The 27,449-nt window shown below is 48.0% G+C and overlaps 1 protein-coding gene across 1 annotated transcript; it reads left to right on the top strand.

Moving 5' to 3' along the window:
• Positions 1-864: 864 nt before the first annotated feature.
• On the top strand, positions 865-26,925 carry LOC119894383 (zinc finger C3H1 domain-containing protein-like). The gene is given in 36 exon segments (XM_038707096.1): positions 865-1,640; positions 3,429-3,836; positions 4,168-4,367; positions 4,464-4,884; positions 5,042-5,253; positions 5,798-5,921; positions 6,089-6,183; positions 6,424-6,615; positions 6,699-6,860; positions 6,973-7,110; positions 7,293-7,411; positions 7,535-7,684; positions 8,203-8,377; positions 8,925-9,053; positions 11,215-11,871; positions 12,027-12,136; positions 12,599-12,730; positions 12,815-12,936; positions 13,037-13,138; positions 13,222-13,350; positions 15,033-15,210; positions 15,313-15,499; positions 17,069-17,257; positions 19,175-19,412; positions 19,506-19,611; positions 20,594-20,792; positions 21,051-21,113; positions 21,115-21,146; positions 21,236-21,340; positions 22,757-22,861; positions 23,024-23,186; positions 23,282-23,382; positions 23,711-23,812; positions 24,401-24,440; positions 24,747-24,809; positions 25,991-26,925. Coding segments are annotated over 36 exon segments (6,309 nt in total). The 5' UTR covers positions 865-1,081; the 3' UTR covers positions 26,093-26,925.
• The last annotated feature ends 524 nt before the right edge of the window (positions 26,926-27,449 follow it).

Raw genomic sequence — 27,449 nt, 5'->3', positions numbered from 1 at the left:
CCGCCATTAAACAACAAAGAAGAAGAAGGAGGAAGTTTTTTTTTTAAATGTATTTACATTTATTGAAAATTGCACAACAATATTTGGCTAATTTGGACATTGTGTCGACGGATGCACTGAGAATTACATTTTGTACCAAAGTCTTCAAAATATGAAACTTCCAATGGTTGTAAATGTTTGACAGACCAACTATTACAGGGAAACACGGGGAACGAAGACCCCCCCCCACACACACACGGTAATTCCAACAAAAAACCCAAAATGTCACAGTTACAGGGGGGGTTGTCTTACCCGATGATACCCTAAACACATAAACCACATAATAAACCACTGCAGTAAAATAATCGTCTCATCACAATCTGAACTGTACAGCCGCTCCGTGATCAGGAAAGCCCCCCTGATCGCAGACGACCCCTCCACCACTCTTTCCTGCCATCAGGCAGAAGAAATCTTTCATACCGTCCTAAATTACCACTCTGAACAACAAAAAACAGACTGTTTTTGTGTAGGCTTTAAATGTGTGTTTTAAAATTAGCCCCTCGTCGAAGGAGAATTTCTGTTACTGCTTTAGGACAGAAAATAGAGTTATCTGTCTCTGAAATGTTGTTTTCCAAGGATTTTCTGAAGATAATGAATCTGCAGTTCCACATCATGGGGTAAAGAAGGAGGAGTTCTGTTGTTCCTCTTTGAATAGGAAAAGAAATTGAACTTTATTTTAGAAGAATCCGTTTCTCCTCCAACAAAAAGGCTCTGAAGAAGCTTCACACTTGTTCTGGCTTGAAGGTCTTATTTTTCTTTTTCTGCAGGATCCTTTGTGTGTTGGATTTACCCTTTGCTAAGACTCTTGTTGCCTTGTCATTTCTGATCTACTAATAAAGCTTTGCTTCCGGTCTCGTTGTGTCGCGAGAGTTGGGCGAGAGCAGCAGAGCAGCAGTTAGCCGTGGAGCTAACGGAGCTAACCGTCAGAGCGGGCGGACCGGATCCTGATCGGTGAGACCTGAACGTGGATCAGAGATCTGCGGTCCGATGAGTTTAAAACCCGCAGCTAGCTGGCGACGACCCGTTTGGACTTCCCTACAGAATGGACCCGAACACGGCCAGCGGTTCCCCCAGAGAGGAGGGCGAGCTGGAGGACGGAGAGATCTGCGATGATGAAACCGAGGAGAGTGCGCCGCTCCGGCGGGGGGGGGATGGGAACAGGCCGGGCCGCGGCGCCCCTCCGCGGGCTCGGAAACCCCACCAGCGTCCGCACAACGTGCTGCCGCCGATGGGCCACCCGCCGCCGGACTTCCGCCGCCTGATGCCGTACAACCGCGGACCTCACGGCCCGTTCCCCCCGAGTCACCGGCAGCAGTGCGGGCCGAGCGGGCCCGACCGGCCTCCCGCTCCCTCCCCGCAGCCGCCGCTGCTGCTGCCGCCGCCCCCGGGTCTCGGTCCTCACGGCGAGGCGAGCCCGCGGACCAGCTTCTGGGAGCGGAGCCACGGCGCCCTGGGCCGGTTCAGGCACCGGGCCATGCCGAACGGCGGACGGGGGAGCTGGGGGCGAGGCGGCCGGGGTGGTGGAAACACCAGAGGTCCCTTCGGTCGTTACGGCCCCGGGGAGAGTCACGGCTGCAAGAAGGACTCCCCCTCGAGAAAACGTATCCTTTGCTGCTTATTTAATTGTTATTCAGCAGGGGCCCCTGATTTCATTACAGCTCAGGGGCCCGTGAATACCTGAGAACCCCAGATCCTGATGTGATCAGACCCTGAGCTGTTCTACTGCAGGATTAATAATGAGTTTAATATGGATTTGAGCTGAACCAGTGCAGTCTGATTCACACTTTCCAGCTGGTCTCTGTTGTCTTTTTTTTATTAATTTAACAGCTTGTAGGTCAGACCTGCTGTCATGAGTCCGAATCTAGGTCCATCTGACATCAGAGGTTCCTGTTTGAGTGCAGATCTCCTTTACAGCCGGTGTTTAACTGGAAACGAAACCTGCACAACATTCAGAAGCTGACTTCCTGTCTCGTTTTCTCAGTGTGAACCACAAAGTGCAGGTGGTGAATCTGAGTAAACTGAACCTTCTGATAAACACACCATGAATTAGTTCAGAACCAGAACCAGACATACTTTATTTATGTCTGAGAGGAAATTGCAGAACATTTACTCATTTAGCTGACGCTTACAACTGCTTTATATGTCAGAGGTCGCACGCCTCTGGAGCAACGAGCGGTTAAGTGTCTTGCTCAGGGACACATTGGTGTCTCACAGTGGATTTGAACCCGGGTCACATCAAAGGTATGTGTCTTATCCACTGCTCCATCACCACCACCATCAGAGCTGTCCATATTGCACATCCAGATAGAAAGGAATAGAAATAAGAATAGAAGGTTGGTAAGTAGCAGAGGTGTGATTTACTCTGGGGGCCCTGGGGACACGTCCCCACCACTTTCTTAAAGCGTCATTTGTTAAACGTTCCGAAACACAGCTGCAGTTAAAAAAAAGAAAAACTAGTGAAAAAGCCTTTAGAAAGGTTAATTTGCACATTAAGAAAACATGCAATTAAAATATAGAAGAAACAAATGGGCATCATCCAAAAAAAGTAGCTTGACCCAAACACGTGCAGCACCAGTCAGTAACTTTAACAACTTCCTGACACAGTTTGTTTTGGCCGAGTTTCTCGTGAACCTGTGAACCTGAACAAAGAGGAGTGAAGACTAAACCAGGCCTCAGCAGGGACGATGTTACAGGAGAGAAGTTGATCTGCAGGAGAAACAGATCTGAGAGCTGCTCTGTTACATTCTGTTAGATTTATATATTTTGAAATGTCACCTGAATTCTGTGTTTCCTTTTACGTAAAAAAAAAAAACACTTCCACCATAAATTGGTGCAGAAACTTTCACCAGAATGCAGGAAAGGAAGTGTTTCATATCTCCAGCTTACATCTCTCAGCACTGAGGATCTTTTTGTCTCGTTCTCGTGAACCTGATGCCTCGCGAGCTAAGTCTCTCTTCACACCCCTGATAGGTCCCCACCTGTTTTCCACACAGAGTGACGCCCTTGGTAAGTAGAATATAAAGACGTTTACAATCTAAAAATAGAAGTAAGAGTGTGGAAAATGTGCAGTATTGTACAGTATTTGATCTGTTATAAATAAATAAATAAATAAATAGTAATAATGAGTACATATAGTGTTGAGGTAGAACGTGTTAAAAACTGCAGTACTGGACCGAGAGCAGAGAGTACTACAACATCCGTTACTGACTCAGAGTCGGAGCGTCTGACTCTTTCTGAGAAGTTAAAGAGTCTGAGTCACTGACAGGATTGACTTCCTGTGGTGCATTCTGGGGGATGAGTCTCACCCTGAAGTCCTCCTGTGTTTGAAGTGTTTGTTTATAATGTATGGCACGGTATGTCCTCCTACGTTCCCTAACATGTGACCTCAGAGAAGCCGCTGGGCAGGAACCAGGCGAGGAAGGCGGCTCACGGCGTTTCCAAACCAGAGAACAGTGTTGACGAGTCCTTTGAGGATTTACTGTCCAAGTATAAGCAGATTCAGCTGGAGCTGGAATGCATCCGGAAAGAGGAGACGATGGCCCTGGAGCCCGAAGAGTTCCCCGCCGGAGACCAGACGCCAAACAACGCCGCCAGTGTTACAGAGACCAAACCAGTACCCGAACCAGCTCCGGCGGCGGCAGCAGAGGAGACATCCGAGCTGGAGGCGGCGGAGAAGAAAGTGTTCCAGGCGTTCAACATCAAACCCCTCCGTCAGAAGCTCCCCCTCCCCGCCAGTCTGGATGAGCTGAAGAGGAAAAAGGCGGAGCAGGAGAAGGCAGGAGGTGCTGAACCACAGGGTGAGCCCGGTCGCTTCTCAAGTCCCAGAAGCTGAACCAGATTTTAAACGGATTCAGGTCTTTAAACAGAAGACGTTTTAGACTTTCATCTTAAAAATCATCAAGAGTGAAAATAACTGTTAGTTTACAGACTGAATGTTTGTTTTAGAGCAGAAGTGAGAAATCGGCATAAAATCCAGTTCTGATTATCGATAAATCAGTTTGTCACAGTCGAGCTGAGCTGCTTCCAGAAACAGGGAATCTGCTTTGATGTAAAGAACGATCAAGTGATCGTAAATATAGGAAATAAATCATCAATAAATATGGTTTTACTTCCTTTGTATGTCGCCAGGTGAAGCAGCAGCAGCAACAGAAGAAGAAGAAGGAGCGGAAACAGGAGAAAAGGCTGACGAGGAGTCGGAGGAGACGAAGAAGACGACGTGTCCGAGCTGCTGCGAGGAAACGGACAAAGAAGAGAAAACTACCCAGGCGTGTTCGTGTCGGAGGGAATCATCGACCTCCAGCGAGGACTCTGTCGTCTCCGTGGACAAGGTGGGTCATCACCTGGTGCGCCGAAGACTGACGGTCAGCTGAGATTATAAACGTTATTATTTGTTGTCCATAAACTGGCTGTATGTTTTCAAACAGCCAGTGGTGAAGGTGGAGGAGGAGGAGCTGTCGGAGCTGCAGCTGCGCCTTCTCGCGCTGCAGTCGGCCAGTAAGAAGTGGCAGCAGAAGGAGCAGCAGGTGATGAAGAAGAGCAAAGACCGGATCACTAAAGCGGTCCAGGAGAAGAGCTCCAGCTCCGGGGCCGCTCCCCCCAGCAGGCAAAGAGTCACCACCAGGTCTGCCTCCGCCGCAGCCGCCGCCACCGCTGCTGCCGCTGCTGCAGACAGGAGCAGAACCAGGTCCAAACCTCTGGAGAGGGACCGAGACCGAACCAAGACCGGGCCCAGACCTCCAGACAGAGAGAGGCCCAAACCGAGTCCTAAACCTGGTCCCAAACCTCCGCTGGAGCGAGGCAGAACTCCGGGAAAACCTCACGTGGGCAAGAAGATGATCAGTCCAGGTGAGAAGGGTCAGTACCTGGAGTCATGTGATCACAGCGGCTGCTAGAGCTGGGTGACGGGCCAATGACAGGGCTGCAATTGATTGAATGAAAACAGACATCAGCTCCTCATGGGTTTGTCTCTGAGTCGGACTGATCTCACTCTTCTTCCTCGCAGGCTCAGCAGCTAAGCAGGCGTTCAGGAAGCAGCAGCTGAGGACGTGGAAGCTGCAGCAGCAGAGGGAGCAGGAGGAGAAACGCCGACAGGAAGAGGAAGACCGACGCAAACGAGAGGAAGAAATCCGCAGAATCCGCGACCTGTCCAACCAGGACGAGCAGTACAACCGCTTCATGAAGCTTGTGGGAGGGAAGACCAGGACGCGCGGCAAAGTAAGAGGCCGCCGCCGCCGTCTCATGTCAGTGTGTCCGTCAGGTTCGACTTCCCAACGGGAACCAAACTACACATATTACCAGGACGTAGATTTCCTGACATATTTCTGTCGATTCTTATTCAGCCACTTCCTGTTTATTGCCTTTTCACTCCCTGCAGTAAATATCTGTCCTTTGTTTGCATAGACAATAAAATAATAACAGCCAATACCTGATGGAAACAGAACGGAAACCACATCAGGTGTGCATAAACATTACAGATTTTATATTAGTCATATCAGTAAATGCGGCGACCTCGTGCACAGAGGAGTCTTCAGAAGACAAAGCGCGGTACTCGAACAGTTACCATGATAGTTAAAACGTGTACGGTGAGACTATCTGGTGGGAATTTGACCCTGGTTTATCATTTCTAATACTGTTAATGTTGAAAATGTTCCTTCTGCCCCGAGAGGTGAAGTGAGTCCTGCGCTGGTGCAGACTCGCCACAGAAGAAGAAGAGTGACGGGTGTGTTGTGTTGTCGCTGAAGGTGTTTGTGTTCTTCAGTCCAGGGATCAGGACCACAGGAAGTCTGCCGGTAAACAGGGCCTGGACGCCTCGGGGAACCTCTACCAGTATGACAACTACGACGAGGTGGCGATGGACACGGACAGCGAGACCGGTTCACCAGGTGAGCAGGGGGGCCTCGCCGTCTACAAACACAGCTCTAAGAGAACATAATCCGTTCATTTCACTGTGCGGGGAGGTCCAACAAAACCTCATCTTCATCGTCTTCATCTCCACACATGCTCGTCCACGTTCGCCTCCTCGCTGACTCTTTCTGCGTTTGTGTTTCAGTGCCGTCTCCGACTCACGAGCAGCTGCCTGCAGACCATCCCGGCTGTTTCCCTCAGGTGTCCCTCTACATGACCGACTCTCACCAGTTTGGAATGGTACGCCCCCCCGTCTCACTCTGTTAAACTCGCTGAAAATTCAAAATCAGCTGATTTGGAGGCGCCTGTTTGGACGGCAGCAGCATGCAGATGTCAGACTTCCATATCAGCTGACGCTGTTTGTCTCTGCTCTGATTGGACGTCGTGTTATGACGGCCGCTGATGCGGTTTGTCAGGAGGAAGAGTTTTGGCTCTGGACTTTTCTCCTCGTGTTTGAACACGTCTGTTTCTATCTCTCAGGACTTCTCTCAGCCGTTCCTCTCCCCCATGCTGTCCGGCGCTCCTCCCCCGCCTCCGCCTCTCCCCCCTCCTCCAGACGAGCTGGAGCCTCCTCCCAAACCGCCCTTCGCTGATGAGGAAGAGGAGGAGGAGATGCTGCTCAGGGAGACCTGTCTTATGTCTATGGCCAACAAGAGGGTGACGGCGCCCGAGGTTTGTGTCTCTGCTTCACACAGTTGGTCACATGATGATTATAACATGCCTCTGATTGGCTGTTGGTTGTTCCCCATCTGTAGGAGAAGAGCTCCAGCGGTCCTCCGTCTCCCAGCAGTCAGCCTCCGTCAGGAGTCCAGCAGCCGACCAGAGGGAACCTGAGCACCGTCAGCCTGAACACAGTGACTCAGTCCCGGAGCAACAAGTTCAGCAGAGGCCACCTTGCTCCCAGAGCTCCGCTGGTGGTGAGTCACACTTTATCTGCAGGGCCACGCCTCCTCACAGGAGGAGCAGCTGCTCCGGGGCCGGTGGGTTCCCTCCCGTCTCACCTGTGTGCGTTGTTGTGTTTCCCTCCAGCTGCCCAGACACAAGTCGGTGGTGGTTTCTCTCAATGACTCAGACGACAGCGACTCTGACGTGGACGCCTGCAGCTCCACACAGGCGGCGTTCGGAGGCCTGGAGTTCATGATCAAAGAGGCCCGAAGGACCGTCGAGGTGGGTCCAGCCTTTACTTCCTCTGCTGAAAACTGTTCATTCAAGTTAGACTCAAATATAATCCTCTAACAAACAAGACCGCGGTGTGCAAACCCCCCCCCCCCCGGACCTGCTGTCTGGGGGAGGTCGGTGACTTCAGTTGCATGTGGAACATGGTTTCAGCTGAAATCTCTTTTTTCCAGGCGGCGAAGCCTAAAGCAGCGTCAGGATCTGAGAAGGAGAACAACCCCGTCAGAACTCCAGAGGCTTTACCTGAAGCCAAGAGAGCCGAGTACCGTCTCCTCAAAGAGGAAATCGCCAGGTAAAGACCAGCTGCAGACGCGCTGCGGGACGACAACCAGAAACACAATGTTCAGAACACACGCTGTGAATATTTCTGATGTTTAAACGAGTGAGATGTACAAACCTCTGTGTCTTCTGGCAGCAGGGAGAAGCAGAAGAAGTTGAAGGATCTCTGCTTGAGTCCTCTGAGCCTCGCCTCAGCTGCTGCCTCCGACCCTGTGGTGGATTCATCCGTACAATCAGCTGCAGAGCTGAAACTGTCAGAAGCAGAGTCCAGACTCAGCAAACACAGGTGAGACATACCAGCAAACAGTTTAGGACACATTCAAATTATGTTTGTTTTTGTTACCTTGCTGCCTACAGAATAAAAGCAGTCTGTTGGAGCTGGATCAAATGAATATTTGATATTAGTCGATATAATAATTTGATACAAGTGATATTCGGACTTTTTGAAATTATTATTTCAGTTTTGTGCAAGACCCCTCCCAATTATAGGCAGGGTGATTGAAGGGATTATTATAAGTTTTATGGTAATTGAATATGATTCCCCCCCTCCCCTCCGGGACAAGAAACACAAAGTGATAGTGACGTCCTCTTCCTGAAAATATCGTAATCTGTTATCCGTCCAGAACAAACATCCAGAAATCAGCTTCAGAGCGAGACTCCTCATGTTTTTATGTTTCCTTCGGTATCACAGTGATCCGGAGACGGCTGTACATCCATGCTAATGCTGGTTAACGGAGACAGTTTGACTAAATGTGAACTAATAGACGGTACAGAGCAGTGAGTGTGTCTCCGTGTGTCCCACAGAGAGCTGCTGCAGAGAGACGAGGCCGTCCTGAGACATCTGCTCCAACAGGAGCTGAAGAAGAGAGAGTCTCTGAAGGCCGCTGAGGGGAAGGTGGCCAAACTGAGAGAGCAGCTGCAGGCTTCAGAGAAGATCGTCAGCGCTAACAAGACGCTCCTCAAGAAGCTGCAGGAACAGGTGGGCGCGTCCACACAAACCACAAAGACAGAGACCCGGTTAGGGTCTTAATGTCTGGGGAATCTTCTGGTACAGAAATAGAACTTACTTTGGACGGTGAACAAAGGTTTAGTGCAGCCTGACTTGTTCCTATAACACCAGCTCACCTGCTGCCTTTCAGACGCTGACAGCTGCATTTAATAAGCTGGGTGTCAGAGGGAGCGGCTCGTTCGCTGCTCAGAGCCACAACACCAAACATCTCTAATCCACCCAGACAAGAGCAACGTGTTTCACTCAAGTAGAGGCTTAAAATGTGCAGTAAAACTCGTACAGTCCTTCCCCTTTATTCACCAAATACATCTACAAAACAATAAATCTAAATAGGAAAATTCAGATACAAACTTTTCATATATTAACAGAAACAAGACGCAAAACTACGTTCTGCTCTAAAAGTCAAGGAGAACCCTTCTTCATCTCTGCACCTCTGAGTAGACACTGAAGCCTTTGTGCGCCTGTTCCTGGGCGAGTCTTGCAGGTGTACGCTCACCTGTGGTCCTCCTCTGTGCAGGTGCATCGTGTTGAACACCGGGTGTCCATAAAGAAGAGTATGGCTGTCAGGTTGGAGCAGGAGCTCACTCAGGCTCAGCTGACGGTCGGCAGAGGGTCAAAACGGCGAGCAGACTCCAACCAGACGCTGGTGAGACCCACGGCGCTGCAGGTTCTTTATTTCACATTGTTCCTCTGCAGCTGTCTGTGTGACGAAGGTGAACGGCTGTGGAAGTACAGTTAGATCTTCAGCTTATTTTAAAACACTGACGTATAGAAATATTGTATATACATAGTTTTATATTTTCAAGAAACGCATCAGGAGACTCGACAGTTTTCAGTCTGAGTGAATGTGAGCTGCCATCAGGAGGAGATGAAGTCATGAGCTTCCTGTACCGGAGAGGAATCAATCAACACCTGAGACACACTTTGGCTCCAGCGTTTTATTTTCTATAGACTTTGTTGTTGCTTTATTTCTATTTTTGTTTCCTATAAAGCAGAGAGCTGTTAAATCTGGACTAGATTGTCCCTGAGAGGCTAAAGTTTAATTTCAGATTTCTGAAATTTTTATTCCATTTGTGCAAATGAATCAATATATTAATCGCTCTTTTTTGCGTTTGCACAAATAAAATAAAAGTTTCACAAATCTAAAACTCTGTTTAAAAGAAACTTACGCCTCTCTGGGACAATCTAGTCCAGATTTGACAGCTCTCTGCATAGTGGTTTTGATCTGGACCTGGTCTAATGTGGTCTACATGCAAAAATACCATTTAAATTGTAAAAGTTTTACATCTTCACAAACAGAATTATAAACGCAAGTTTCATAAATTTGAAACTGTGTTTTAAAGAGCCTCTCTGGGACTATGGAGTCCAGGTTTGACAGCTCTGCATAGTGGTTTTTGATGTGGACCTGGGTTTCCTCTGAACTTCAGCGTTGTATTTATGTAATTTTCCTGACTAATTTATTAACCGTTTAGTCAGAAAATGGGGATAAATGTTTGATTGATAACGAAGCGGTCCAGGAAACTGAATAACTCACTGAATGTGAAACGTATTTTTGTGAAATGCTCCTTTTTGATCCCGAACATAAAATTAGCATGAGGTTAGCAGAAAGCTACCGGAAGTCCCCGTTGTTCCACCGTCGTTCATGAAAAATAATAACATTATTCGCGACACGTTAAACGCTTTTAAAAGGTGATAATAAGTAAATGTTAGATTGATTTATATCTGAGCTCTCCACCGCACGAAGCAGCGCTTTTTATTGGTTAGCACGCGCTAGCTCTGAGCTAACAGGAGCACCTGGTGCTGAGCTCTTGTTACCTGTCCGGGTGTTTCAAGGTGAGACTAGACTCCTTCACATAGTTGTGGTGTTAATTTAAACGCGCATTATTTCCATATTGAGCAGCTAATTAAGCAGTAAAGTACTTTGTTCTTTCCTTGACCAGTAAAAAAAGAATCTCCGGTAAATGTGTTAGCTGCACCTGTTCAGGTGTGAGCACATTACAAACATGGTAGTCTGACTTTAAATATTAGTAAATGTGTGTAAATAGTATTTCTTTATGAACTTACCTCGTGCATGTTTTTGTTTGCTCTTGTAACTAATTATATTATTTATTATTTTTATGTGAACTGCTGCTACCTGTGGCAAAAAGCCCTATTCCTTTAAAAGGTATTAGTCTTTAATCAAAAGCTACTAGTACTTAATTTTTAGTCACTAATAACGATTCCAAAAGATATCTGAACTGCAGAGCTTCATAGACTTATATGGCACAAATGTGCAATTAGTGTTTATTTAAATTTAAGTACTCTGCCGTTCAGATTTCACCTTTTTATTAGTAACTAAGAAATAGTGACTACTAACATTTCTGTTTTACTTCACGTCACTGTTGTTTAGATAGGAGTGGTTATTCCTTAGTTACTAGTGACTAATAAATAGGTGAAAGCTGAACTGCAGAGTCCCTTACATTTAAATGGCAAAAATGTTACTGTTGACTAATGAAATAGTTATTAGTAACTAATAAGTACTAGTATTTAATAGAGAATTTAGTTTTAAGGAATAAATGTTAAACGGCCTGCCATAGGTACTTATCTAACTATTAGAAACTGAAAACAGTGCATGAGAGTGAAGCTGCAGACGGCAGTTTGTTGTTACACCAAGTGAACTCTGAGCCCTCAGAGTAATCTGTGAATCTTCTCAAACAGAACTTGTCCGGTGATTCAGGCTTGTTCAGTTGAAGTCAACGAGGCGACAGACAGAATATTTGCAGGAAAGAAGTGTAACAGTGTGCGCTCATTTCCTTTCCCCCTCTCAGCCCAGTAAGCTGCAGCGTGTGGACGGAGTTCCCCGCGGATCAGAGCGCCACTTTGCGGAGCTGATCGCTCAGAAGCAGCGGCTGCAGCAGCTGGAGTCGGAGTACGCCCTCAAGATCCAGAAGCTGAAAGAAGCCCAGGCCCTGCACAACAAAGCAGTCCCGTCAGACCTGCCCACAGAGCCTCCATTACGAGCCTCCACCCCTCCTGACCCTCTGCCCCAGCTCCCGCCTCCCTCCTCCCCCTTCCCCCTGCCCCAGCCCTCCCTGCATGACCTCACCCAGGACAAACTCACCCTGGACAGTGAAGACGTCCCCGAGGCCGACGAGCGCGAATCAGAATCCACACCTCCATCTGCGCCTACACCTGCTGCTGCTGCTGCTGCTGCTAAAGGACCCCGCCGACACTCCCTCCGTCAGTCCAGCAGCTCCTTCACCAAACCCAACCTGGAGCAGCTGAGCTCCACTCCGGCTAAAGACAGCAGCGCCGCCAAACCTGCCAAGACTGCGCCCGGCTCCAAGCTGCCGGCAGAGATGTTTGCAGGGCTGGACGTGGACGCTCTGAAGCTGAGGTACCAGCAGCAGGCCCGGCTGGGGGAGCTGCTGCAGAGGGAGCTGCACACGGTGGGAGAACATATCGACAACTCCCCCGCTGCAAAGGTGATCTGCAGAACTTTAAAATATTTTTAGGTTCAAACTGCAATGCGTTCACTTGATCATGCAGGATTTCTTATGTATGTTTAAATTCTTGTTGGTTTTTTTTCACATCCTGACCTTTTGTATTCATGGTCGATATGTTTTCTGTCACTGTGCAGGTGGTCTCAGTGGAGGTGGACGCAGCCACGAGCCAATCAGGGAGCGCAGAGCTGAAGCCGGTTCCATTTGGATCATATCACAGCCCTCTGCTGGTCTTCAGGTCATACAGGTAGACTCAACACGCTGTTCAGTTCATTTTGGATTCATTTATCTCATACGGGTGTGTGTGCTTCGCAGCTGGCTGCCGAGGTAAGAATGGTACAGATATAAACTGTAGAACAACGGGAGACGTGCTCAGCCTGAGCTGTGCAGAGGGCTGCAGTAGCTGCAGTGCTCCTGTTCACAGCTGTGGTCTCTCTCAATCAGCCTCGGCAGTAATTTAATAATAATAATCTTTATTTGTAGAGCGCTTTTAAAGAACCCTGTTACAAAATCAGGAAAGGCTCTCCTTTAAAAGGAAGAGTTCACCGACTCAGCCGACCTGATTTCTTCGGGCAGGTTGTTCCAGAGCCTCGAGGGCGCCTTACAGCAGACCTCTGTACCACAGTATAGAGAGCTGGTCTAACTAGCTGCTTCATGTCAGACAGACGCTGAAGAGCATATTTCAGACTCCTTGCATTCTCCCTCTTAGGTTCAGTCCGTACTACAGGACCAAGGAGAAGTTATCCCTGAGCTCTGTGACGTACAGCAACACCATCGAGCCCAGAAAGTGTTTCTGTCGGTTCGACCTCACAGGAACCTGCAACGACGACGACTGCAGATGGTGAGAAGGCGTCCGTTAGCTCTCTGCTGCGCCTGCTGTACGCCACCTGTCTGGTTTTAAATGTCGGCTCTCTCTGCACTGCAGGCAGCACATGAGGAACTGCACTCTGACCGGAAACCAGCTTTTCCAGGACATCCTGTCGTACAACCTGCCCCTGATCGGCTGTTCTGAGAGCAGCTCGGACGAGGACATCAGCGCTGCTACAGGTGGAAAATAAATAAATTTCTGTCAATAATGTTCTTCAGTGTTTCCTAAACCAGCTGTGGACATTGGAGGTAAACCACAGCTCATGTTTCTGTTCCTCAGAAAAGTACATGAAGAAGCTGTTCGGCACAAACAAAGACCGGATGGGAGTCGACCAGAAGGCCGTCCTGCTCGTCAGCAAAGTGAACGAGAGCAAACGACACGGTGAGTGAACTTTTCTTTTGACTCTCGTCTTCATCATCAGAGAAACAAGTTTCCAGACCTGTGAACTCTCCGTCCTCCTGCAGTCCCTCCCTTCACCACCTGCAAAGACACCAGAAGGTGGAGGCCGAAGCCGTCGGCACAGAGCAGCTGCAGCCCAGAGGACGACAGCGAGGACGAGACGGCGGCGGGAAACCTGGCGGCTGGGAGACACGGTGAGTAAGTGAGAGACAGAAGCACCTGTGTTTAATGAGTCCAGAGTGCAAAACAGCTAACAAGAGTTAAGGTGATACTGAAAGTAGTGTGTTAGTACTCAAGACCGGTCTTAAGACCACTTTTTGATGGTGTCGAAAATCGAGGATTTTTCAGATCTGATCTTTTTTCTGTCAAGTATTAAACATGTGGCTCTCCTCCTCCTCTACCTCGCTATCATCTGCTCATAAATTCCCTTTCTTACTCCTGAAATCCACCGGACCACAAGCTCTCTTCTGAGTTATCTGCATGCTACTTGTCTGAGCGGACACAGTGCGGAGAGAGTGAGTTGTGGGGCAGTTAAGTTGTCCAGCACCAGTGAGAGGACATTGAAAAAACGGAGCTAACCTCTGCTGCTCCTTGTTTACTTCTGTACGACAGCGTGTGTTGCATGCGCGTCACTTTCAGGCCGCGGACAGTTCACACTGGAGTCTGATATGGACCACATTTAAACAACAATCTGAACTGTCAAACAGAAAAATCAGATCTGGGGAAATAATTCGGAATTGAGCGTTAAGGCGTGCAGTCTGAACGCAGCCTAAGTGTGTCAGCTGTTAGTGTATGTGGGTGTTTTAATGGGATCTTTCAGATCAATTTGAGAAGGACCTGTGATCTCGTTGCACATCTTATTGTGTGTCACGCAATGAGGGGAACTGGTCTTGGTCTCAGCCCCTAAAAGTCGGTCTCGATAAACTCTGGTCTTGGTTTGGGTGGTCTTGACTACAACACTAACTTAAAGTGAAGCCAGCTGTAGAAAGTCCACGATGGCGTCCTCAAATGAGTCCTTTCAGCCGGTTATCCAGATTAAATCTGATCTACACACAGAAAGTGACGTCCCTCCAGGACCTCGCTGCCTGTTTTGTGATTTTGCAGCAGGTTTTCTAAAGAAATGCACTGAACTACAGAGGTAGATGTTTTTACCTTTTTAGAATTGTAGCTGAATAATTAAACAGCCCCTCCAGGACTTGGCGGCCCTGACCCTGACCCTGACCCTGCACATTTAAACCAGCTGCAGCGGCCTGGGTCTCAGTGTCTCTCTGACGTTCTCCACGAGTTTCTGACGTTCTCTCCGTGTGTTTGTGTGTTTGTGTGTTTGTCAGTAAACGATTTCCCTTACGTTCGACCACAATACTGCACGTTCTGCGGAACAGTTGCGGTGATTGGTCAAATTGCAAGTCTTTGTTTTAATAGTTGCGATCTTGAGATCCTGGAGGGACCGATGATGGATGTATGAATGTTTTGTCTCCACAGGCAGCTGTTTAAATGATCTGCTGCTGCTTAATAACTCTGTGATGATTGATCAGGGCTCCCTTTAAATCTACCAAAGAAGATATTTACTTCACTCAGCTGATAAAATCTCTTTAAACTCTTCTGATTTCTCTTGACTGAACTAAAATGTGACAAGAACTCAAACTCAACATCTGCTAAATCTGCTAAAACAAACCAAATTTTACTGAAAACATATTTTAAAATGATTTTACTTTTATAAAAACGGAAAAAGAAGCCATTTCTTGTTTTGTATATGCATGCCGTGTCTGTAAGTCGTGTTGACGGTTGGTGGTATTACAGAGCAGTACGTGAGGGATGAGGTTGTGTTTATGATCAGCCGGAGATAATCAGCTGCTGCCCGTTTGTCCCTGTGCAGACGACTGCTCCAGGACCAGCCTGTCTGCGCTGGACGTCTGCGTCACATCGGAGGACAAGCGCTACTTCGTCAGCGAGACAGACGACATATCAAACCTGGAGACCAGCGTCCTGGAGAGCCCCCGAGACACTCAGCTGTGGATCAAGTTAGCCTTCAAGTACCTCAACCAGAACGAGACGTAAGCCGCAGCAAACATCCTGAGTTCCAGTTCATTTTCTGTTCTCGTTTCCGGATTTCTCTTTTTGGAGGTGAGGACCTGACGGTGTGTGTTGGTCCGCAGGTCCGCAGCAGAGTGTTTGGAAGCCGCCTTGAACACGTTGTCCCGCGCTCTGGAAAGTAACTGCGATAACCCGGAGGTGTGGAGCCACTACCTGTCCCTGTTCTCCAGACGAGGCAGCAGGGAGGAGGTGCAGGAGATGTGTGAGATGGCTGTGGAGCACGCGCCCGACTACAAAGTGTGGTGGAGCGTAAGTCCTCATCTATCAAGAGTCTGTTCGTCACGTTTCTGATTTATTTTACAGTTGAAGAACCAGGGCCCCTCTGACAGTCCACTAACTGATCAGCAGCTCCTCGACATGACACCAGCCCTCAGTTTGACCCCTGTGCTGTCTTTGATCTGAATGTCCTAAATATTGTTTAAACAGGTAAAGTTAACGTAAGCCGCGTTTCCACCACAGGAACTAGGAACCTTTTTGGAGGGTCTAAATGTAGTTCTAGTTTATTTTACCCCCCAAAAGTCCCTGATCGGTGGGCAGTACTTTCCAAAAGTACTGGTAATTTTGGGGGCGGGGCTTGCCTTGCAGTGAATTTCTGAATGGGCGGGTTGAGGCTTTAACTGGAGAATGTCGGCTCTTTTCCATCATTGTTTGCAAACCAATAAATCACAGCCAACCGTCAGAGAGCTGCACGAGTCTCGCCGTCGTCGCCTGAGATCGTACGTCGGCATTAAATGTGTTGCTGGGAAACAGCAGCCGGCGTGCGGCGGTGTGTTTACAGCGAACAGCTGCTGGAGTTGAGCTAAATACTGCGTCCTGAGTTGTTGTATGAAGTTTTTCCACAGAGCTGAAGTCGGTCTCCTCCTCTCCTGATTACAGCAGGTAATAAAGCTCGTTAAACATCCCGTTCCTCCGACGCTCAGGCGACACAGACGTGATGCTGCAGCTGATCTGCAGCTCTTGTTGCTGGAAATGTTTTAATAACCTTCCAAACTGTCGCCACTTTATTTTGGTGTCTCTTTCTCTGAGCTGGAGTTCTTTTAAGACCTTGATGGTTTTATCCAGTTTGTTATTAAATGTGTTACGAACTTTATCGCGTGTCTCTTCATTATACTCCCACACAGAAAGCTGCTTTAATGGTCAAACATGTAGTTTTTCTTTATATTACATCAAATCTGATGCTCATTTATAAATGTTGCTCATAGTGGTTCCAAATAATGATGCCTGTGCGTCGCTGTGTGCAGGTCTGCAGCCTACGTCAGCTGGTTAACCTGCCTGATCTTCGCAGGTCTTTAGACCGCGGTGGAAACTCACACAACAGAGGGCTGAAGGAACCTTTTCGAGATCTGGGGACTTAAAAACCCATCTTCTCCACGCCAGGCTGGAGCTTCTCTCACCTCTAAACGAAGTGGCGATGGAGCGGCTCACCTCTGCGTCTCTCTCCTCCCCAAATTTATAATGCACGTTGGTCGGCATCACTGTAAATGTGCCGGTGGTGGCTAACTGTCGTCCCCTGGCCTGATGTCAAATTAGCTGCGATGCAGTTTAGTTGAACTGAAAAGAGACGAAGAAGAGAGAGTGAGTGTGTGTTCATGTTGTTTCTCGACTGAAACACCTGGAGACTCTGTCGGCGTGGACGCGAGTTATTTTACATGAAAACAGCGTTTTGAAAATTCAGTTTCACCACCGCCAGGATTCAGCATGTCACCTGTTTCAGGCCTGAAAATGAAATGACTGTTTGATTTTGTGACATGTAGAATCTGTGTGACATTAAAACACACTAAGAAGTGTCTTTGTGTGTGGATGGTTTCCTCTGGGCAGTATCTGCAGTTGGAGAGCTCGTTCGAGGGGAAGGACTACGTGTGCGACCGCCTGCTGCAGTTTCTCCTCGCTGGAGCGTCTCCTGGTGTCTCAGACCAACTGTCCTTCCAGCTGATGGAGGCTCTGCTCTATAGAGTCGACCTCAACCTGTTCACAGGCAGGATGGAGAGCGCTCTGGCCATTTTACAGGTGAGACGGACACTGCAGCTGTCTGCGTCAGACGAGTGTGTAGAGTTAAACACATTTGACTGAACACTGTATGTGTATGACTAATAAGTCTTAATAAGTTTTTTTTTTTTAAAGTCAGGTGGTAGTGCCAGGATTTTGTCAATTAGCCGTTTATTAGGGGTGGGAATCTCTGGGCCCCTCACGATGAGATTAGGATTCAGAGGGCTGGGATTCGATTATAAAACAATTATCGATGCATCATTTTTTTTCTATACAGGACCCCTGGATAATTACTAAGCATCTAATTTGCACATTAAAATCCAAAAGAAACATCTCCTAATTAGCTTAAAAGGACTAGTTTGCATCCCTACTTTACTTTATTAACCTCAGCTCCATGGGCCCTCATTTCTTTAACATCCTCCTCCTCTGAAATGGAAACATAAAATTAATTATCAGGATATAGCCTACAGTCTGTGTAGAGGACAGAGCAGGACACCAGTTTAGTCTCAGCTTGTGCCTGATGTTTTCTAGTAGGTTAGTTAGTAATGACATACAGCTTATAGCTAAATTAGTAACGTAGTAATATTAATTAACGTTACATAAATAAATAAATATTTTAGCTCCTTTCACGGGACCCAATGACGCTTTACACATAGTTACAGAACAACATAAAGTCATTCAGGAGTGAACTTGACGAGAAGGGTCCAGCTGCAGCCCGCAGACCTGACTGGAAGTTGAACTTCCAAATATGGTTTGTCAGCCGTTCATCTCGGCTCACGTACAGTATAGATCCTAATGCAAACCGTTTTATTCTTTAGAGGTAGGGCTGGGCGACACGATAAAAACATTTCGTATCGTTTGAGATCGATACTTAGCACGATATACGTCAAATCATTATTTCTTTCAAATTTAAAGGCAATTTTTTGCTCCTGAGTGAAAATTGAAGAAACCAGATGGTTAATTATGTGGTTAAACTTTTCTTTATGTTCAGAACGGGACAAACACTTGATGCCAAACAGTGGATCACTTCACAAATCTGAGGTGGAACATTCAAAACCAATTTTTTTTACAACAAATATGATAAGTTAATTTTTTTTCAGGCCTCTTGTTTTTCAACAAAATAAATATTTTAATAAAATAATTAAGTGCTAATTTGTCCGTGATTCAAATGAATTAAAGCAATTATTCATTGACGATATATTGAACATTTATTATGCTGATATTGAGGAAAATTATACTGCGATATTTATCATTATTGTTTTATTGCCCAGCCCTATTTAGAGGCCAACAACAGAACTTTAAATCCACTTCTGAGAAGTTTTTAGGCGAGAAATCAACTGTGTATATTTCAAACATCGGCAGTTTCACAAAAATTGACTTAAATCGAAAATGTGTTCAAACGTTTTTGGAGTTGAGAAGCTCCGCAAGTGCAGACGGGTGTCAGGCTGCACAGCTACACTATGGAGGTTAACCCTGTCTGCTAGCCGCTTTGGGGTTAACCGGTCGACATGCATACAATCAGTAACTTTAGGCTCACACCCTGTGGTGGTTAGGGTAAAAGGAATATGCTTCGGGGGGCTGTCAGGAATAGTTAGCCAGCTAGCTCCGCCTCTTTTCACCACACAGTCGGACAGAAACGGCGTGAATCAGCTGTTTATATCTCCACTCTCAGACCCCATATTTATAGCGCCTGTGACATGAATCCATGTCGTGGACCTGGACGGCATCACTCAATCATTGTTAAAATAAAATAAAACGTCTGGTTAAAAATATTTACAGAACAAAAATGAGTAAACAATGTAAAGAAATGAGGTCTGCGTGAGGTCGTGACTACAGGTGTTCCGAGGTTGGTGGCGTCGCTCAGAGCTTCACTCTGTGACATTACGGGACACCGGTCTGGTCCCCTCTGAGATCACATGTTTGTTGTTTTTTGCGCAGAACGCCTTGAAGTCGGCCCACGACAGGAGCACAGCCGAGCACCTGACGGCCAGCGACCGAGCGCTGCTCTGGCTCTCTTACATCCACCTGACGGAGTTTGACCGGCTGCCGTCCGGCCTGTACGACCCGGCTGAGTCCGGCCCGTCCAGGCTGGTCAGCAGAGAGTCCTTCCTGCTGCCCTGGAGGACGCCGCAGGACGTCAGCACGCCGCTCGACATCCTCATCGCTCTCTTCCAAGGTACAGAGACACCAGAGGACACCAGCACTCACACCTAGTGTCTTTTAGAGGACTCAGGTCTCAGTTTGATGCTGCTGTTGTTTCCCTCCTAAGATGCCATCCATCAGTGCAGCGACGAGTCTCTGTCTCAGAGCGAGCGGACGCTGGCCTGTCTGCCTCTTCACACCAACCTCATCTTCCTCAACAAGCTGCTGGGCAGGTGAGCTGAAGGTCACAGCTGTTTCACAGAACGTGCAGCCTCTTGGATCAGTAGAGGAGACGCTGGTGCTTTAGACCTGTTGACCTGCACCGCTCTGTCTTTCTAACTGTTCACCTGCTCCTAACATTCCTGTCAAATTCATGCAAAACGCCTCTTCAAGGCATATCCAAAGTAAGTTGAATGTAGTTCTTGAACCATTTGGAGTATATGCATGGTTTTGGGCTTCTCTGAAAGATAACGCTCTGGAGTGTCTAACCCAGAAGTCAGAATGGTTGTAAGTGCTACAGGAATTGATTCATATAAGTTTAAAAACTCTAAAACTAATATATTTTTTGTTTCCGCTTGAAAACGTTTACTAACAAATGCATGCAGATAACTCCAGCTGGGACTTATTATTATTAGCTGTAAAACACTGTAGGACCAAAGCATAAAGCCTTACCTAGTCCAAGTTTAAATTTCATACCAATACCATGAAAAATTTCTATTTTACACAGGTTTTTCTAAGTGCATGTCTCAGCGTATTTTTTCTAAAACAGCCCTGCCCCTTTGGCGGCAGGCGGCTGCTGCTGCTGCATCGCTCTGTATCAGCCGGTAGCTCGACGCAGACTTGTTTTTTAGCTGGTAGATCATGAACTTCCTGGTTAAAGCTGGATATCGAAGTGCCAGTCATCGGCACAGCTGGTTACAACTGGCTCAGCCTGCCCACGAAGTAACAGGGGCCGGCCCTTCTTTACAGCGCGGGCTCTCATTGGCTACTGTAGGCTGTTAAAGGGACATGTGAGCTCCTGTTGGGTCGGATCAGCTTTCAGTCGAAAGGTCAGAGTTCAGCCTCTAAATTAAATGGTTTGCATTGGTCGAATCACGAGGATTTTAGCTTTCAAACGATGGATCATATGAGTATGAAGTTAACATAGCACCTGACAGCATGCGGGCGGGGCCGCTGGAATGTTAAGAGGTTAAAGATGGACATGTGTCCCCGCAGGCTGGACGAGGGTGTCGCTCTGTGCGAGTCTCTGCTGGAGTCTTGTCCCGAGTCCTGCGCTCTGCGAGACGCCCTGGCCGACCTCCACATCAGGAAAGGAAACAGCGATCAGGCGGTCAGCATGTGGCTTCACGCTCTGGCAGAGTGTCCCAACAACGCCGAGGTCTTCTACCACTCCTGCAAGTTCCTCATGGCTCAGGTGAGCTCGGGTGTTCAGTAACTGCCCGCTTTGTGTGTTTTACAATGAAAGAGGAGCCTCGTTTCCCGCTCGGATTTTAGAGGGTCGACTCTCAGCAGGAGCGGCTGGATGATGGGACGCAGGAGTTTGTCCTGAGATTTAAAATAGTTTCAGAGTCTGACTGAATCTAACTGGGCCCAAGAAGTCTAAAACTCTGTAAAACTCTGTAAAACTCCAGTGTTTAAATGCTGCTTTGTTTCCCGTGGTAATGTCTGACAGGAGAAGTCGAGTGCCATCGCTCCTCTATTCAGAGGCTTCATCCTGTCTCACTGCGAGGACCAAACAGAGTCAGAAGACCCCTGTGGACGTGCTGCGGTACGTTGGCTTAAACTTCAGGTGAAACACAGTGGTGTGAAAGTGGAAACGCTGAGGATCAGTTAAAGCTTCTTGTTTCCTCTCCTCAGACACATCCTTGGTTTCCCCACCGAGGAGATCCTGAGAGGTCCGATCATCAAGGAGCTTCAGGAGCAGCTGACTCAGCAGATGCCCTACCTCCATCTCATCCACTGGTGTGTAGTTTATTTACACAGAATGACAGCGTAACTGTGGCGGGGGAGCGTTTGGAGGGAGGGGGGGGGGTTACTTCAACAGGTGAAATTCTGAATTTTGCTGACCTGCCAAGAATTGCAAGAACTTCCAAATACTGTTTTTAAACGCTATAATAGACTTTGTGGGGTAAATGATTCAATATATATATATTTCATGGACGTTTAGAGTAGTTTAGAGCTGTTGATATTTTATTACAGTTAGTAGAAGCAGCATTCCTTGAGATTTAGCAAAAAATATGTGGTGATAACCGCATTTGATCAGTGCTCACAGCAGAGGGCCTGAAAAGGTGGATCCATAATATGTTGCAGGCTTCCTGCCGAGATTTGTATCACCTCTTTTCTCAGCATAAAAGAGAGTTACCACACTCGAAGTGCATGCAATTCTCGGCAGGCATGCAGAATTCGTCACAACAGCGCTGCAAAACGTCACCATGACATGACATCACCTCGCGGGAGCAAGGAGGCGGCGGCAGGCGCCGAGTCTGGCGCAAGCGGTTGTTTTTCTCTGGCTGCACAAAGTTGCAACCACCTTTTTGCCTGATCGTCGTTCTAAGCTCACAGTAAGCTCATGCAGTCTACCTGAGGTAGATTGTGTCTGACGCCGTTGTTTTTTTTCCCGCCCCTGCAGTCGCCTGCAGCTCACGTTAGACTATCAAGTCGGCGAAAGTCAGCCGCCGTCATCTCGAGTGCACCCACTGTCTACCAGTTATGTACAGCGTGCTAACGTTGACAGCTGTAGGCCTATTCTAAATTTAAAAGAAGGTGGCGAGGCTCCTTACGGTCTTGCTAATAACTTTTTTTGAAGGTGGGTCTCAAACACTGACGGCGTTGTGTTGGACAGATTTGTGCAGCTGTGTTTATGATACCAACCATTCAATTCACAATTCACATTTGCACGCACGAGAGAGAGCGTCCGGTTGAGGGGAGCGAATATGCGCAGCGCTGCAATCAAAAACAATTTTAAAATGGGTCGCCACATTTACTTGGGCGGCTGTTAATCTACCTGGGCGGCCCGCCCAAGTAAAGCCTATGTGTGGGAAATACTGTGGAAACTCTGTGGTGCGACTGAGAGTGTCGACTCAACGAACAGAGGAACACAAGGAAGTAAAATTATTTTTATTCTGGCAGCTCAGAAACACCAGTGACGTCTGGGGGGGGTTTGATGCAGGAGACGCTTTTTATAGACCAAACGATTAATGGAGAAAATGATCGACAGATTAATCAATAATGAAAACAACCGTTAGCTGCAGCCCTACTGTCTTTACTGAGGCTCAGAGTGTCTCAGCGTGTTGCTTCTACTCCTGAAGCACGGACACTCGTGTTGTTCTGGATTGTGAGAATGTCTCAGTGAGTGTGTGTTGTCGCTGCTCGTTGCAGTCGCTGGCAGTGGCTGCACGGCTCTGTGGAGGACACGGTGGACGCCTTCGAGAGAGCGCTGGGATCAGCCATGCCGCGGCAGGAGCTTCACAAGCTCTGGATGGAGTGAGTGTCTTCGTGTTCAGCGTTTGTCAAGTACTTTTTACTGGGGGTGTGAGTCCCATCAAAGCTCCTGCAGGAGTTTTAACGGGACTTTAAACAGACGTAGTGATGATTAAAAATGTTTTACTTGATCCAAATACTGAGACTCTGTTCCTCGCTCCACAGTTACCTGGCGTTCAGCAGCAGTCAGCAGGCCCGCGGTCCGGCCAGCAGCCACTCCAAACAGTTCTCAGATCTGGTCCTGCGCTGTCTGAGCACCGTACCGTCTCGCCTGGAGGTTCCCTTCAACCCGTCGGAGTTCTGGAGCTGCTACAGCTTCCACAACAAGGCAAGGACGGGCCCCGCTGTGTGTCGGAGCCGCCGCAGATCTCAGATCAGAATTCAGCTGCTGGAAATCAGGCTTTGTGTTTGTTGGTTCCTCAGGTGGTGACGCTGTACCTGAGCTGCCTGCCGCAGTCCCAGCATGCACTGGTCCTGGAGAGACTGAGATACGCCATGCCCAACAACACAGAGCTGGGCCTGAGGTACAGCCCCCACCCCCACATCAGGGTGAATCCAGCTGTCATGTTGTCGTCTCAGTTCAGGTCAATGTGTTCCTGACAGGTGACCCCGGCTGTGCTGGTGCTACTGTGCGTTCAGACCAAACACACGTTTAAGTGCAAGTCGGAAACACGTCAGCAACGCTGCTGAGAAGCTCAAGTGAAGATAAATCTACGTTTTAAGTAAAAAGTTAAATTAATAAAAAGCTCGCCGCCCAACGGGGATTCGCGTCTCACCGCGTCTTTGCATTGACTTTGAATATAATGGCGTCTGGTCTGAATGCACAGTCAGAGTCGATGTGTTGCTGCGCAGGTTGCTGCATCAGGAGTGGCAGGACGGAAACATTGAACATCTGAAGTTCCAGGCCCGCATGCTGAGCAGTAACTCTCCTAAGTGTTTGGCCAACTGGAAAATGTAAGTGGAGCCTTTCCTGGACCCAGCAGGCCCCGTCGGCAAGAAGCCTGCCGCTTCTGTTGTCAACAAATCCCATGGACAGACCACATGACTCCTCTTCCTCCGACTCCTGATGGCTGCGATGGTTAAATGTTCACAGAGCAGCGGATACGAGTCGCCTCCATCCTGATTGACAGGTCGCCATGGTAGAGATTTGTCAATCGGCTTGTAGCCCCGCCCTAAAGCCTCCCCTGCTTCCTGGTCTCTGTTCCTCTAAATGGGACCGTAATTTACTAAATGAACATCATGCTGTGTTGAAGAAGACTTGAAACTAGAGACTGAGACCAGAAACTCATCAGGAAAGTGTTTACTGAGGGAATAAATCAGCTGACAAGTAGAAACATTTTCTCACAGACTTCTATACAATCACACTTCTTTCGCCCCCTGCTGGCTGCTAGTGAGAACGCAGGTTTGAGGCTCTTCAGAGCCGGAGGTTCGTGCTCGGTCCAAACATGGGATTTGTTGATGATCAGACAAAAGTAGAAACATGTTTTCCTGTGAAAGCAGGGTGAAATGTGTTGACTGGCTGTTTGTGGTGTTTCCCTGCAGAGCGATAGCTGTGGAGAGAGAGCTGAAGGAGCGATCTGAGGTGAGTTAGTGATGGTGAGTTGGTGACGGTAAATCAAACGCAGCAGCAGTAAAAACGATGTAAAACTGTATGAAGTCTGGCAGGAAGTCTGCTCTGATTTTCTGATTTCTTCCTCTGCAGGTTTTATATCAGCAGTAATGTGTAAAGTGGCACTTTAGCTTCTTGCTTGTTGGTGTGTTGGCACGGTTACAACACGACTAAACCCCTGGCTTTGTTTTTCTGTCTTGGCTGAAGTGACACGATGCTCCGGCGTCTGGTGTCCCGTTCTCCCCCTCCCTCTTTTATTGTATGTCGTTTCTTTTGTAGGTGCGACTTCTCTATCAGCAGGCTCTGCAGAGCCTCCCCCTGTGTGCTGCCCTGTGGAAAGATGTAATTCACCCCTTCACTCTCTCTCAGCACTCATCACATGCAAACACAGAACACAGTCCGGCGCCGCTTCACGTGTCTCAGGCCCGGCCGAGCGCCAGGTGTCATTATTACAGGGGGAGTCTAGTTGGTGGAGCGAGCTGCAGTTAGAGACTCAGGGGCTGCAGCTTAAAGGATGTGCTAACACTTCCTGTTTAATGCACTTCCTGTTTAATGGCGCCACGGTCTGAGTGACACCTGAGACACCTGAAGTGACCTGAGGTCTTCCTGTTGTTTACTTCACACCTGTATGATACCTGTAAATATACACGCATGTTCACCTGCTGCCCCTCCCCCATCCTTACATCTCCTCTCTCTCTTTGTCCCCTCCTCCCCTTCTATCTTTACCTGCCCCCCCCCTTAATGCCCCCCCCTCTCTGTCCCTCCCTCCCTCTCTTCATGTCCTCTTTCTCTGTGTCCCCCCCCTCTCTCCCCCTCCTCTCTTAATGTCCTCTCCCCCTCTCTCCTCACATCCTCTCTCTGTGTCCTCCCTCCCTCCCCCTCTCTCTCTCTCTCCCCCTCTCTCTCTCCCCCTCTCTTTCTCCCCCCCTCCCTTAATGCCCCCCCCTCTGTTCCTCCCTCCCTCTCTTCATGTCCTCTTTCTCTGTGTCCCCCCTCCCCTCCCTCCCTCTCCCTTTCTTCTGTGTCCTCCCTCTCTCTTTCTCTCCCTCTCTCTCTCCCCCTCTCCCCCCTCTCCCCACATCCTCTCTCTCTGTGTCCTACCTCTCTCTCCCCCTCTCTTTCTCCCCCCCTCCCTTAATGCCCCCCCCTCTGTTCCTCCCTCCCTCTCTTCATGTCCTCTTTCTCTGTGTCCCCCCTCCCCTCCCTCCCTCTCCCTTTCTTCTGTGTCCTCCCTCTCTCTTTCTCTCCCTCTCTCTTTCTCTCCCTCTCTCTCTCCCCCCCTCTCTCTCTCTCCCCCTCTCCCCCCTCTCCCCACATCCTCTCTCTCTGTGTCCTACCTCTCTCTCTCCCCCTCTCCTTCTCCCCCCCCTCTCTCTGTCCCTCCCTCCCTCTCTTCATGTCCTCTTTCTCTGTGTCCCCCCTCCCCTCCCTCCCTCTCCCCTACCCCCTCCCTCCCTCTCCCTTTCTTCTGTGTTCCCCCTCTCCCCTCTCTCTTCATGTCCCCCCTCCTGTCCCCCCCACAGCGGCTGCAGTTTGAAGCGGCTGAAGGCGGTCAGGCGGACAGACTGCGGCGGCTGCTGGACAAGTGTCAGCAGGTGGGCGTGTCGGTGAGCGGCTCAGTTTAGCGCCCTGAGGTCAGAGAGAAGATTGGCGGCGCCGTCGTTCAGCTGCAACAATAAACTCAGATTATTTCAGATCAGTAAAATCAATCAGCTGTAGGTGGTTGAGTGACAGATGAGACGAGGTAAGCCAGACGCCCCCCTCCCCCCCACATCCTCCAGGACACTCCCTCGAGTGTCCAAAGGTGTCTGGAGCTGCTTAAATCCCATCATGTACGTAAGTATCGACCTGCTGAGTGACACAGTGTTCATGCTGTTTTTACTTCATGTCTTTGGTTTCTGTCACTTTTCATTTGGATTCATTTGATCCCTTTTTATTTTGGATTTAGTGGGGGGAGGGAGGTGGGGGTGGGGGGCTGGGGGCTGGGACGGACCGTGACATCTCACTGTGGTGTTTGACCCCCGTGTGTGCTTTAAAGGGTGTGTCCCCCCCCCTCCCCCCTCCTGTAGTGATGATGCAGCATCTGCACGTTGTCTTTTTGTCTCCTGAGGAAAAACAAGACTTTTATTTTGTTAAAGTGATCAAACCAAAACAAACGCAGACAAACTGTCACGAGCTCGGCGTGGAGCTCATTTCTATTTGGCTTCGCCCGGTCTGAGTGTGAGAGAGGGACTGCCACAGAGACTGACCCGCCTCCAGACCAGCAGCGCTGTTAGAGACAGTCAGGACCTCGCTAACAAGCTCTCATGTGCAATTTGTCTCGTTTTTCTTTTTGTCACAATTCTGCCATATAATGATTAAAGAGTATTATTAGCCAGCAGAGGAGAAGAAGTCATCCACTGTTGTGTTTTATATGTTGGATTTAAATGTTATTAAATTATTTTCTAAATATAAAAAAGTGTCTCCTGAGTTTTTATTGTCTTCACCTTTTGGTTGGTTCATCATCTGAAAAATGTTAAATAATCAACAGAGATTCGGTTCAGAGACAGAAAACAGAGTCTCAGTTTAATGATTGAACAGTTTATTGACAACTTGATTCATTGTTTCAACAATAATGTACATTTAAGTGTTTCAGTAAAAGTACTAATACCACACAGTAAATATACTCTTGGATAATAATGTACTTGTATGTATAAGTAATTTATAAACAGTATTATTGGAATATTATCACTGATACGTTAAAATGAACTATTTTATGTCCACTAGGAAGAATATATATATATATATATATATATATAAAATTTTATAAACTTGTTTTTAATGTAAAACCTAATTTAAAATAATTAAAGCTAAACATAGTGAAGAAGTAAAAAGTACCATAAAAAGAAAATACTCAAGTATGATACAAGAACCTCAAAACTGTATTTAAGCACTGTACTTCAGTACTTTCCACCAGTGTGACGAATGAGTAAGTTTCAGGAT

The sequence above is a fragment of the Micropterus salmoides genome, unplaced genomic scaffold, assembly GCF_014851395.1.
Source record: "Micropterus salmoides isolate LMB-PRFRI ecotype aquatic unplaced genomic scaffold, ASM1485139v1 Ms_hic_scaffold_8, whole genome shotgun sequence".
Lineage (NCBI taxonomy): Eukaryota > Metazoa > Chordata > Actinopteri > Centrarchiformes > Centrarchidae > Micropterus > Micropterus salmoides.
The sequence above is the reverse complement of the archived record's forward strand: the minus strand, read 5'-3'. Positions and strand labels throughout refer to the sequence as shown.